General features: G+C 47.5%; 1 protein-coding gene across 2 annotated transcripts in view; it reads right to left on the reverse strand.

The window, feature by feature from the left end:
- The window catches only part of PLCD1 (phospholipase C delta 1), a 50,494-nt gene that overhangs the window by 2,146 nt on the left and 34,529 nt on the right, over positions 1-13,819 (reverse strand). For both annotated transcript variants that reach the window (XM_014873692.2, XM_014873691.2), the window contains exons 7-13: positions 12,848-12,992; positions 11,650-11,799; positions 5,206-5,367; positions 3,739-3,895; positions 3,330-3,446; positions 1,801-1,979; positions 1,170-1,302 (exon numbers count right to left, since the gene is read on the reverse strand). In XM_014873692.2, the coding sequence (XP_014729178.1) occupies positions 1,170-1,302; positions 1,801-1,979; positions 3,330-3,446; positions 3,739-3,895; positions 5,206-5,367; positions 11,650-11,799; positions 12,848-12,992 (1,043 nt within the window). The remainder of the gene's footprint in view (positions 1-1,169; positions 1,303-1,800; positions 1,980-3,329; positions 3,447-3,738; positions 3,896-5,205; positions 5,368-11,649; positions 11,800-12,847; positions 12,993-13,819) is intronic.

Raw genomic sequence — 13,819 nt, forward strand, 5'->3', positions numbered from 1 at the left:
GTTAATGAGGAGTGTCTGATTACAAAAGGCATCATCAAGTCTGGGTAAGGGTCATGTGGTCCAGAATCACAAAGCAAACAAAGCTGAGACTGACACACATGAAATGCAGAGCAAGCTCAGTGCCCTCTCCAGGCCATGGCAGGTGCAGTGTCCATAAACCACTCCCCAGAAGCAAACAGGAGAGGACATCCTGTTGGAAACCCGTCTGCCTGTGCAGAGCAGAGACCAAGGACAGCAAAATGTCACCTGGAGCCTGCTGGTCATGCAGGTTTGTGAGTGATTCAGCAGGAGACAGGGATCTTTCACCTGGCCCTGAAGGTGCTGAGATGCTCCTGGTGGTGTCTTTATTGTTTGATTTGCTTTCCACAAGGCAGCACTTGTCATTCCAGCATCATTCCAGTATTGTTCCAGCTAGAGAAGGAATGGGGCTGGGAGTGCTCAGCAGCCCTGAGGAACAGGCCTGGCAGGTCTGAAATGTTCTCTACACAACTTTCACTTGACAGGCTGTAAAAATTATTGTAGGTGACGGAAATGGCCACGAGCTTTAGAAGCAGGGCCAGATTTACTCAAACAGGAAAGAGGAAAAGGGAAACATTGTTAGCAGGCAGGAAAATATGCACCAGCTTTCCAATGCTTGGCTCTTACTCCACACAGAAAAGCAGAGTGTGTGTGTTTCTGCATAAGGCCATAATATTCAAACCCTCAGTGAACAGAGGGAAGCCACAGCCATGTCTGAATGGTCCCCCAACTTCTGAGATATTCAAAATTCATCTGGGCAATACCCTGAGCAGCTTGAGTAAATTTTGTATGGCCCTGCTTTAGGCAGAGGCTGGAACAGACACCTCTGAAGTTCCTTGCATCATCAATCTTTTGTGAGTTTGTGACACTTTTGGAGTACAATCAGGTCAAATGCAACATTACCGTGGAGGTAAAGAGCACTTCCAAAGCTCTAGCTCAGCAAATCTGGCAGCCAGCCCCAAACAGCTCAGGTGGCTGATGTTTTACAGGAATTTCTGTCTCCAAACAACAGAAGAACACCACCTCATGTGTCTGCTTAGTGTGGACAGGATTGGGTGCCCTGGGCAGTCCTGCCCACAGGGCAGCAGTCTTTCCAAGGAACAGGAAAGGCTCCTGCTCGTGGGAGCAGAGCTTGGAGGAAACCCCCTCACCATTGTTTTCGATGACTTTGGTCTGCTTCTTGTTGTTGTCCTGCTGGACACCGTGGATCTCTATTGTCACCTTGGGATCCACAATGGAGTTTTTGCTTTTGTTCACCTTTGGCAGCTGCTGACCAGAGATTATCTGTGGAGGAGACAGGGGAAGAGGTCAGGACATCACCAGGAGAGGGGGCTCCCTGGAAGATTCCCTCTCCTTCCCCAGGAGTGCAGGATGTGCTGTGAGAGGCTGGTGCTGCCCTTTCAGAGCTGTGACATCCTTCAGAGGAAGCTGCCATGAGCTGAAGCACATAAGGAACCTTGCTCCAGCCCAGCCAGCTAGCTTTGGGACAGACAACCTTTCTGTCTGTGCCCACAGTGCTCAGCTGGCCCTTGGGAACACCAGAGGTGTTCTGTCTGCCTGCAGGGTTCTGAAGGACAGCAAGTGCTGTCATTAACCTATTGCCCAACATTGAACATGTGAGTAGATCCCTGCAGGATCCAAATCCATGAGAGACCCCAGATGTGGGAAATCAGTGGGGTTAGGACAACATTGAAGGTAGGACCAGAAGAAGGAGAAAGTACAACCTACACCCCCCCCAAAAAAGTGGATGTTACTGAGATGTTTTCCAACTTCTATTCTTACTTTAAGCAGGAGTTTCTTCTTTGTCCCCCATGTTCCTTCTGTGATGGATTTTGGATTGAATTTCGTTTGTTCATCCCGGAGGAATTCTGGCTTTAAGACATACCCAGAAAACCCATTGTCCTGGAACCGACCCTGGTACACGTCCATTTCTGTGCCTGCTGTCTGGAAATTTAGGGCAACTGCAACACAAATAAATAACTTCAGTCACTCAGATAAATCAATAGGAATCTTTTCATGCTAATCCTGTTCACATGAAACTTCACTTCATGGATATAAACATTGGCTTTTCCATGCTTCAAAGAGCAGTGGGAAACTCTGACCCTCAGCCTGCTAGCCCTGAGGATTTCTTGCATTCAGAGATGACAGAGACAGGAGGAGCCATTACAGCCATCCTGCCTTCCCCAGGATCAAAAATTGTCCTGCAAGGAATTTATGCTATGTAGAGCAACTGCATCTTTTAGATAAACCTCTTCGTTTCTATGCTGAAGGAGTTGTCTCCTGTAGTGAAGCCAGCAAATCCCCCTCAGATAATTTCTCTGGCTATTTAGCCTCATTATAAAACCTCCTTTCCAGCCAGATCTCAGATCTGCCTGTTTTCATTTGCCATCCCGAGGGGCATCGATGCCTCTGTTGTTTGGTCTAGAGAGCTCCTCATTGTCTGAACTCCTCAGGTGGCAGCACAGAAGCTGTGATCAAATCACCTCTTTATTGTCTGCAGCCCAAAACAGACCAAGCCTCACTGGTGTCCTAACACCAGGCACATTCCTTGCATTCTTCCCAATTTGTCGATACCTTTTTTTAAAGGCGTTGATGTAAAACCTGGAACAGCCTCACTGATACCACACAGGGAGTGCACATGGACCCCAGCAGCTCCTCAGTGCTGCCTTCATTTCCTCAAGGATGATTTTAAACTCTTTAGCAACATCTAAGGCATCTCTTAAGACACAGAAATTTATCCTGGTCACATGTCCTCCATACCTGGTCATATTTGAAGGCTGAGAGTTTTTTAAGGTGCTCCCCTATTTTTCCACCTGCAGCAGGACTTTGATAACTGCAGTACACTGGTTTTACTGGGAGCTAAAAGTACTCAGGGCTTCTGAAAAATCTCATTTTAGGTGCCCAAATACCGAGTTCAGGTCTGGCCTTCCCCAGAGGAACTGCTGGTGCCTCCCAAGTACTGTCCTGAGACCAAACAGGGCAAGGGGTGCTACCTGTACCCCATGAGGGCTGCAGGACCCACAGAGCTCATGCTCCCTCCTCCTTTGTTACATGGCAATAACTCAGCTGACAGGGAAATTGCAGGGATTTGCACATTAATGTGCAGAAAAGCCTCTCCTAATGGATTTGTGCAGAAACAGAAGACAGTCTAGGGAAAGTCACTGGGCATTGTTTGGAATGCTGGTTTCTCCCAGTGACTGCTGAGCCTCTGGCTGCAAAGGGCTTGAGATTCTGCCTCAGCTGAAGCCCTCCACAGCCAGGTCATGGTGACACAGACAGGGGACCCCCTCCAGGCTCCCAGGGACACCCACCAATCTGGCAGCCAACATTCCACAGGTCCACGGGGCTGTAGTTGGAAGAATCTGTCCTCCAGCCCGCAGGGTAGATACGGCTCAGGTGCCTGATGTTGTGATGAATAAAACTGGTTCCTACAGAGGAGGGAAAAAACAGAAAAAAAATGGCCCTTTCAGTGATGGGGTTACTTTTATCTCTTCTTGCTGCTGCTGTGTGTTCCCCTCTGCCTGGCAAGGCTGGCTGAATGGGAACCACCTGCAAAAATGCCTTTCTTGGTAACAGCCTCAAGGATATTAAGTTCTTCCCACTTTTCATGTCACTTTTCTCAGTGACCAGAGATACAACCCACATCTTTGGGATGCCTTTTCCAGCAGCACTTGTCCTTTTTTTGGGGAACAGACAAAGAAGAGGGAAGAACACACGTACCAGACTCCTGGGCCAGTTTCAGAGCTTTGCTCTCTGAGAACGATGACATCTCATAGAAAGCCCGAGGATGGTTGGGGTCATCAAAGCCTTCAAAGTGAACACTCTTGCAGTAGACAACTATGTCTGACAGCTCCTTGGCCAGCTTCAAGGTATCACTCTAAAAATAGGAGAGAAAGAGGTTTTGGGGGGAGTTTTTTGCTGTCATGCTCAAAAGTGCAAATTGTGTTTTCCCTATAGGACCCCTGGGGCTCCTCTTCTCCACCACTTCCACAAAAAAAGATGCATACTCTCAACACTCAGTGGCTGGTGGAGTGCCCTCTGTGTCACCCTGTGCAGAAAAGGCTGGAAAAGAAATTCCCTTTTGCTGCTGGGATGCCCTTCCTTGCTGCTCTCTACAGGATCATTTCTATTTCAGCACCCATGCCTTTCTCCAGGTGCTAAACTTTATAGCAGAGCCTTAGCAATTACTTTTTCATACTGTCTTGGTCCCAGGCATGCAAACCTGGAAATAAAGGGAAGAGAAAGGTGTTTTGACCTCCACAGAGCTTGGGCTTTTTTCTCCTTGAACTAGGAAGTTGTCATAATACTTTGATGGCTCCAACTCCACATTCATTGGTGCAAGTGAGAATCCCCAGCTCCCATCAGGGGCAAGAAAAGAAAGTGACAGATATCAAAATAATGTACACATTATTGACTGGAGAGCAGAGAAATAAATAAGACCCACAAAGAATGAACAACTCAAAGGGAAACACAGATCAGATGCAGAGGTAACACCAATCAGCTTTGCCATCAGTGGGGCTGAATGTGTCTGTGCCCCCTGTGAAGCCACCCTGTGAGGGACATGGGCTTCACAAGGACCTGCACCCTGGAAAAATCCCTTTCCTCACATAATGGGGCAGAACACTTTGTAAAGGCCAGCCTTTTCCTTCCAGAAATCATCATACAAATTGCTTTAGTAACTGGCCACCCCTTGCCTATAGATCTTCCCTCCCTCCCTCCTCCAGGTGAGAAACAAACAGCCAGTGAGGGTGCAGGCACATCCCAAAACGTGACTGGAAAAGCCAAAGTCATGGCTGTCCCATGACAAACAGATTTCTGGAAATACAACAGACAGATTGCACACGTGCTCCTCCTCTGCTTCCACAAATGCTACATGGTCTGTCCCCACTGCAGCCTCATTTTAGAGAAAGAAGCCAACTTTTTTGCTTGGTTGGCTCTGCAAGATCTCTGTTTGTGCTTGGGACAGAGATCATTAAGCTGGGCAAGCACCAGGATCCTCAGGCCCAGCAATTTCAACAATTCACCCTTACATATCCCCAGCTGAGTAGCTGAAACCACACTGACATCTGTCTTGGCTGGGAACACATGAAAAATTGTATTTCAACTGCTTTTCTTTTTTTATTTCTTTAGGTGTGGTACAAAACCCACCTAAAAAGCGATTTCTCAGTGATTTCTTCTTTCACTTACCTTTCCCTTCTGCTCTACCTTGGTCTTCACAGATTCATCTTCAATTTCAGCTGCTTCATCTTCATCAGAGACATCCTCAGCCTCCAAGTTGTTGTTGCCATTGATAGGGTCCTCTTGCCTGCTCAGCTTCTTGCCTTTCACCAGGATCTTCCCTTTCAATTGCTGCACAAGGAAAAGTGGACAGAACACCTGGTGGTTAGAGAAGGTTCTGACCCACCCTGAAGAAGCCCCTCAGCTGTAACCAGTGCTTTTACAGTTGCATCAGTGACCGGTTATTACTCAGAGACACAGGTAAAAATAAGTCTGTTTTCACACTGAGACCTTGCCCAGCCTCTGAGACCACAAGCCATGAGTCTGAAAACCCCAGAGAGCCCAGTGATTCCCCTCTGACCATCCCCTCAACCAGACAACTTAAACAGTTGTGCTGTTAAAGACAATTAAAATATACTTCTTTTCTTCCAAGACTGAAATGTTGCTCAGCAAACAAGGTTGAGCCTGGAGGTCTGGGCTGCTGGCAGAAATTTGTGGCATTTTTGCTCCTCTGTGTCCCCTGTTATTTAATCCACCCCTTGCTCTGCAATGTGTGGTTACAAACCTGTGCACAACTCTGGAAACTGTTTGAGATCCAAGCAGGGACTGACCCACAGACATTTTAATGGGGAGAGAGGTCCAGTAGATTCTGGACAGGTGCCTCATGCACTGCAGACATGGAATTTTAATAGATTTGGCATTTTCAGGTGACACCTTTGGATGCTGAGAGCCTCAGAAGGAGTTCCCAGACCCTTTCCAATGCTACATCCTCTTCAGGGAACAGCTTCTCCTGGCACTGCTGGGCTGGTACAACACTGACCACAGCCAGCAGCATGCACCAGTGCATCACAGCTGGGTGCAGAGGAGTCCTGGGACCACCTTCCTTGAGAATCAATCCTCTCCAGCCTCCTTCATGTGAAACCTCACCACTGATGTATCCTTTGTGCAAGCCCCGGCTGTGGGAGGGAGGCTGGAGCCTGGAGAGGGATGAATTAGAGCCCAAACAAGGCAGCAGCAAGGCTTGGGACAGGGAGAAGTATAGAGAAAGGTGAATGGGGATGATCTCCAGGTGTGTGGGTTATGCCTTAAAATCAAGAGCACACTAGACCTGGCAGCTTCCAAGAACAGGAGATTTGCTGCCACCTGGATGTGTCTGGTACTCCTGGCTTTGGAGGCTACAAGTTAGTCCAGAAAAATGCCATCTTGGAATTAAACCCCTCAGTCTGTGTAGCACATTCCCCCTTCCTCATCAACACCCTATATTTACCTTTTCTGCAACAGAAAAGGTAAACAGAAAAGCAACAAAACCCCACCACATTCAAATGGCAGGACTGTGAAAAAACAAGAATCTTTTATAAAACAACACAGGCGTTTTCAAAGGACAGCATTCCCCCTTTGTGGGTTCAAGCAAATTGCATCACAGAGACCAGCCCTGCTCCTCACCACCTGGCAAAGCTGTGGATGAAGCTGGGTTTGAGCAGAAATCCAACACTGGCACCTGAGGCAGCAGCCAAGAGCATTTTTATTCAGCTACCACAAGTGAGCTGTTTACACTGGGGCATTTTCCCTGTCACTCAAAGGAGCAGTCAGAGCACAGCAATATTCTCCTCTCCATTCCCAGACCATCCTCCCAGCCTTCCAGGCAGAGCTGTGCTCTCCTTCTTCACCTCCAGGGCTGGGAGGTGAGTCGGCTCATCTTCAGAGCCTGACTTCATCCTGCTGCTCTCAAGTCCCTTCCCACCCTCCTGCCTCTACACTGCTCTTCCACCACAAAACCCAGCTCTATGTGAGCTTTTAGGCTCTGGTCAGCATTTGGGATGGACAGGCCTGTAAGGATTGCACTGGGGACAATAAGGAGAAGCTGAGAGCAGCCCCTCTTGTCCCCTGCAGGCTGCAGATACCATCCTGTATTTAATATATTCTCTGCCTCTACTTTCTAATGCCCCACAAGAAATGTTACTGCCTCCCCTCACAGCTCAGCAGTGGAGAACTAAGAATAAGGTATTTGGGGCAGCCTGCTTATTTCTTAATTGCCAGCAGTTAATTAAGCTTTTTAAGCTTCTCCCATTCATCCTTCACAGCAAGTGGGAGGTGCAATTCCTTTCACAGACCAACCCTACATGGCTGAAGAACATCACGAGGGAAGGCACAGCAACACAGCCTCCACTGTGTCTCCTCACCACAACCCATTGCAGGGCTGCCAGCAGCAGCTCCTCAGTGCTGCTGTTATCCTGTCTAGGCTGTGGTTCCTCTGGGCAACCTTGGATATGGTGCAGATGCTCCCCATGGGCACAGGACACTGCTCCTATGCCTGCAAGGGAGAGCAGGCCGTGTGCCACCTAACTCAGAGGAGACCCATTGGCTTATTTGTCCACTCACCCCAGAGAGAGGCATTTTCATCCCTGTTTCCTGCAAAAGGTGCTATCCTATAGTAGCATTGCAGTGAATCCCCCCTGCAGAGGAAGCAAAGTCCTAAATCTGAGAGTTTATTTTCTTTACCAACGTTTTAAATAGGCTGATATAGGCAGTCACAAACACACACGTGCCCTTGCTCCATCTCTCTTAGTTCCCCTTCATGTGATATTAAGTATTTTTAGCCTGAGGCAAAAGACACTCAGCTCATCAGTTCAGCTCTGTTGAGCAGATCCCTCGTCTTAGGAGGAAGCAATAGCTGAAACACTCAGTAAATGTTCTCCAAGTAGACCATAAAGCCATTCCAGCTGTCTGTGGGAAGCCCAAGGTGGAGTACAACCTCAGGAAAGGCTACAAGGACATTGGACTCCACTGAGAACACAGAGTGGAGTGGCTGCTGGAACTCTTGTCCTTCTTCACATGCCCTATAAATGGCATTCCCCAGTCCCCCTGAAGAGGAGCTCATCTGCTCTCCCACCTTTTCCACTGCACACTGAACAAGCTCAGCTCTGCAGGTGAAATGGTTCTGACAACATTGGGATATGGAAACCATCTTAAAGGAAAGCACTGATTTTATCAGAAGCAGCAGAGCTGTAATGAGCAGAGGATTTTAAAAGATCTGCATATACAGGTTTATCCTACCTGAAAGCTTCCTGCCCCTAAGAGCAGCCTGAGAGCCACAGCAAGGTCTGAATTCCAGTTTTCACCTCAGTGGGAATGGAAGATTTGTAAAGTGATCCATCTCAACAAACTTTCAGTGGCTTCAGCACCTCCTTTAGAGTCAACAGAGAAAACCAAACACTCCCAGGGTGTGATTCCTCCTCTGTTTGGACAAACACTGAGGAGGAGGTTGACTACACTTCCAACTCCTCTTGTTGGGAAGGACGAGAATTTAATGGAGGAGCTTTGCAGATAAGAGGTTCTATAAGAATGAAAGCAAGTTTTGATATAGAAAAAAAGAATTGCTGAGCCAGTCTTAGTGGGTAACTAGAAGGCAAAGGGCAAGTGAGTCGGAAGGGGCTTTTATGGCTTAGAGCAAAGGATAAATCCACCTCAGACAAAAGATGTTTCTACCAAACAAAAGGATTTTCACAGGCCAACAAGAAAGCCAATGTTGCAAGTAGAAAAAAAATCTCAGAAATTTCCGCTGCAGAACAAGTCCCAAAGTTTAACATGTAACTACTAACTCTGATGACTGGCCAGTCACTAACATAATGTGGTAATTTTAGCAGTTTTAATAGGTTGTATGTAAATGTAAAAAGTACTGTGATGATGTTGATTGGTAGTCATGTATTAAGATGTTCTGTGATGAAAAGTATATAATGCATTGTAACCAGAACTAGAGGACACATAGTTTGCCTATAGCCAGCAGCTCTGGGCTCACCCACGACCCTCAACTGCTGTAACCTCATCTATGCAATAAAGAGCATTTTGAGAACTGGCTGAAGCCTCTGTCTCTCCATTAGGCTCTTACATCCTCTGACTGTTTCTCCAAAGGAGCCCTAAGTGAAGAGCTCAGGTACATGGATACACAGGGTCTGAGCACCACCACCTGACATCCCACCCTCAGGGTGAGGATATCTACCTCTCCAGACTTCTGAGAAGCTGTGAGGAATAACACATTCACATTCACGAGGAGATGTGCAGATCAGACACACTGACTGACATCACATCTGTGCATGTCCTTCAGCTACAAACTCAAGTGCTGCACCAGCAATGAGCAGCACCAGAGGATGAAGAGAGTCTCCAGGAAAGGGGAAGACACACATTACTGAAGGAGGTTTTGGAGGATTGAAGAAATTCAGCTCAAGAACTTCAGGCAAGAAGATTCACTGCAGACAAGACTGACACAAGCTGGGCTAAGGCTGCAGAAACAGAGATGTGAAGATGGATCTGAAGCCACATTGACACAAAATGTGTGCGTAATGCCCAAAGCCACTGTCCTCATAAACAAGGAATTCCAGGAACAAAGAACTGAAAGGGTTTCAGACACTCAATACACTGAATAGTTCCAACACTGGGAGCAGTTTTAGTCTCATTCTAGGACCGTGGCTTTGCAGCATTTCTAGCTGGGATGTAGGGACAGGGACAAGGGGCCCTGGCAGATCAGGGGTGGGACAGAAGGGGAACAACCCCCCAGCAGCAGAGACTGGATCAGCTCCTCCATACAACCCTGGTGCTGCCTGGAGCTTTTATGTGGCTTTTGGCCTTTCATCCAACAGCCTTTAATTCACTATTAAACTAAAGACAGCAGCTTGGGGGAGATATTTATGGTAGCCCAACACTGTTCCTGAATGGAGCCTAATAAATCAGATTCCTGCCCCAGGCTGTGGCATGAATCGTTAGCACAAATCCAAACCGTGTCAATCTTCCTTTAATTACTGACTTTTTTTCCCCTGTTGACACAATCGGCAGCAATCTTCCACTGTTTGTGTTTACAGCCTCCAGCCCTTTGCCCAGTGGCAGATCCCACCCTTTCCCTGATATAAAAAATACTTTGTTGTCCCCGCTCTCCTCATGTCAACGTCACAAGGGAGTGGAAAAGCCAAGATCTTTCTGGTTTGTTTGTTTGTTTTTCCCTCGTGTTTCAGTTTCAATGTATTTTACACCCCCCAAAAAATCAGCATTTCAGCCCTTTGCACTGCCCTACTTCACACAGCAGGAAGGCAGAGGAAAAGTACCAGAAGGAAAAAGATAGGTGTTGCAACATTGGCAATTTTTCTCTGTTTAAACTAAATGGATCAATCCTGGCAATGGAGCAGATCAGCCCAAATCCATTCCTAGGATAGATCTGGGCATTGTGTTCAGCTGGGGCCATGTGTCTGTTCAGGCAATCAAAATCAGGAGGTTAGATGAGCACAAGCATGGAAAAAACATCTTTGGGAAGTTGGGGTCATCCCCTTGCACTCATAAATCACACATTGCTCTGCTTGGTGTTTCTCCTTTCTTTCATCATATCACTGCCATCAGCTGAAAAGCCATCAGCAGTTTTCCTGATCCTGCACCAGGATAAATAGCAAGTCAGGAGGGTACACTGAAGACATATTTTTCCAACTCAGTAAGAGCCTGCAAAGACTGATCTCTGTTCTGGGAGTGTCCTCACCCTGGGAGAGTCACTTCTCCCAGTGGAGGCACCTTGTCTGTGCCAGAGACAAGGTCCTGCTGAAGCAGCAGCAGTAAAAGTTACAATTCATCCTAATTTATTGCCCTGGTGCTCAGGGACCAGCCCAGAGCAGCTTCCCTCTGTGCCAGGCATTGTATCAAACGAGGCATGACACTCCCAAACAAAAGAGGAAAGTCAGAAAGGAAAAGGAGATAAAGGAAGAGGGAGAACAAATACAGAAGATATTCTGGGTGGATTGTTTTCCTCTCCTTTCTCCCCTGCTGACTGCCAGCTTTATCTCACCCACAAACTCCTTCCAGCTCTGACTAGGCATGTTCATCCAATTTTTGGCGAATGAGCAAAAAAATGCAATTTAAAGGGAGCTGCAGCTAACTGTACAGAATCTGTTTCTGCAAAATGCTAAGCAAGACAGAAAGAAAGACAGAAAGCACAAACCACATGGGTGGAAACAGATTAATGTTTCCTTTTGACTCCTGTTTTGGAGACATATTTTTCATATCAAGATTCCATTTCTAGTTTTTTTCTGTCAGCTAATGATTTTATAGTGGTGGCCACTGTTGAGGGCTGTGTATCTCTTTCCTCTTGCAAAACCAGGGCTCAGCTCCCAGCCTGACAGCTGCCCTGATTCCTGGGAATAAAAGGGGCATCTCTAGGCAGTCTCCTGCTCCCCTTTATCCTCCATGGACATCTCCATCCCCACCAACCTCGTGGTGGCTCCCAGTGGCTACCCCAGGACACACTCAATGGCAGGACACTTTGTGTTTAATACACCTTCAGGCTACTGGCAGTGATCTTCCCCTTGAGTTTTGAGCTTTGCACTCAGCAAGAAGAAAAACCAACCCTCAGAAGGCAGAAAGTGCTGGAGTGGCTTTGCTTACCTCTGGGGAGGGGAACTGGGATTTGTTTCCATCTACTGGGGCAACCAAGAGCATGTCCTGCAGGATGGTGGTCATGTGCTGGGCCATGACCTTCTGCTGCTCCACGCTGCAGTGGTTCTCCAGGGAGAGGATGACAGGGTATGGTGAGGTCTGGAACAAGACAGCAACACACACACCATCAGTGAGCTCTGCAGTTCCACCAGTCTGCAGCAATTGGGATGAACCCCAGGGCTGTTTTCTCTGGGAATGAGTGTGTCAACAGCAGGGTCTGATATTCTCCTAAAACAAGGATTTGTTAAAAATGGACAGATTTAACTGTGCAGTAGTTACTCAGATCTGTGCTGATGCCTTCCAGAGATGATGATCCAATGGAGAAGGCACCAGGATGGGTCAGGATTGCCTCTCACAGACTTTCTGGGGCACTCCCTGTGCCTCCATTCTCCACTTGCACTGTGGGTCAGAGCACCTTCCTACCCACCTTCAGAGGAAGGACTGGGAAGGAGGCTTTAAAATCACAGGGTTTGCTCAGACCCCTAAGTGGTATCAATCCTTCCTTCATAGGGCTGATCTGGTTCCCTGTGCTCCCAGGTCATTTTGTGTGCTGAAGGCATTGTCATTATTGTCATTGTCACTCCTTTATGGCCCCAAACAAAACTTGACACCAGCTCCCAAGTGCACTGAAGGAAAACAGCAAAGAGTTCAGTGAGTCTGGACAGACCTAAGGTGCACTGAAGCCTGCTGCCATACAAGACTCCAGCCCTGCTCATCCTTTTCAAAGCAGAATAAAAGCAATCTTTCACATCCAAAACATGCACATGGGTTCCTCTAAACAAGAAACAGACCCTGAGACATCAAAGCCACATAAATCATGGGCTTGCTGGTGTTCCCCACCAGGTATGCTCAGGACCCTGAACATCATTGTTCTTGCAGTGGGGCCCAGGATGCAGCTGTGCTGGCACAGGCTCAGACTCATCCTCAGATGGTGCTCTCCCTGTGCAGCAACCCCCAGGAATGGATCTCTGCAGGAAGCAGAGCATAGGAGCCTGGACAGAAGGACACATCTTGTCCCCATGAGAAATGCTAAGGTGAAGCTTATTAGTTAATTAATTGCTTAATTGCTTCTGCTCTGTGCTGGGAGGGAAGAGCTCTACTGTCAGTCCTGGGCTGTGCAACACGAGAAGAAGTCCCTCGTCCTTACTTTGAATGCATAGTTCTTGATGGCCTTAATGACATCACTGAAGAGGATCTTGGAGGTGAGAGTGTAGCCGTGATAAATGACAGGCTCTGAGTTGGGGCCATCCCAGCAATCCAGCTCCACACAGCGACAGCCTTTGGTGAGGGCTCTGGAAACAAAGAAGGGACCTGGTTGGCTTCTACACCTTCTGCTCCATCTCCAGGTGAGGGCACACCAGGCACAGGCGCTGCCTGGGAAGACTGAAGGAATTTCAGGGAGCAAGGGAGAAGAAAGGAGCTTGGAAAAAGAGGAGAGTAGATAAAGGATGGGATCAGGTGAAATCAGTGTCAGCAAAGAGAGCTCGAGGTTGAGCAAGGAAAGCACAGAAGGATCTGAGAAATAAGGTAGTGAAAGCCCAAGTCAGAATTATCCAAAGAATAAGACATAGTAAGTGCCAGATGAGAAAGGACACTGATGACTGTGCTCCAAGTCTTTCCCCAAAGATGGTGAAGAGAATAGAAAATCAAGAGTGGCTGCAGTGGAAGAATGACAGTCAGCCTTAGAAGCCAGGTCTCAAAGTTCAGATGATGTGATTTCTTCATCTAGATCTGGTATGACTTGAGGGATGAATCCTCAGAGCTGGGAGGGAGCAATGGGAACTCCAACACAGCTGAGGAGTGTGCTGAGGGTCAGTTTCCTAAACCAAGTCTACAGACTGAATTTCCACATGAAATTCCCACCTTTGCATATCCATACTTGCATTTCAATTTATTTTCAAATGTAGATCTCCCCCCCTCCCATTTATCTAGGAGGTAATCTTGTCTCTTCTACAGTAATTCCCTAAACATTTCAGATTACACAACTCCCTTAGCTCATTGCAATAGAATCACAGAATGGTTGGGGTTGGAAGGGACCTTAAAGACCATCCAGTTCCAATCCCCTGCCATGGGCAGAGACACTTTCCACTAGACCAGGTCATTCAGAGCCCTCTCCAAC

Source organism: Sturnus vulgaris, chromosome 1 (genome assembly GCF_052056855.1).
Source record: "Sturnus vulgaris isolate bStuVul1 chromosome 1, bStuVul1.hap1, whole genome shotgun sequence".
Taxonomy (NCBI): domain Eukaryota; kingdom Metazoa; phylum Chordata; class Aves; order Passeriformes; family Sturnidae; genus Sturnus; species Sturnus vulgaris.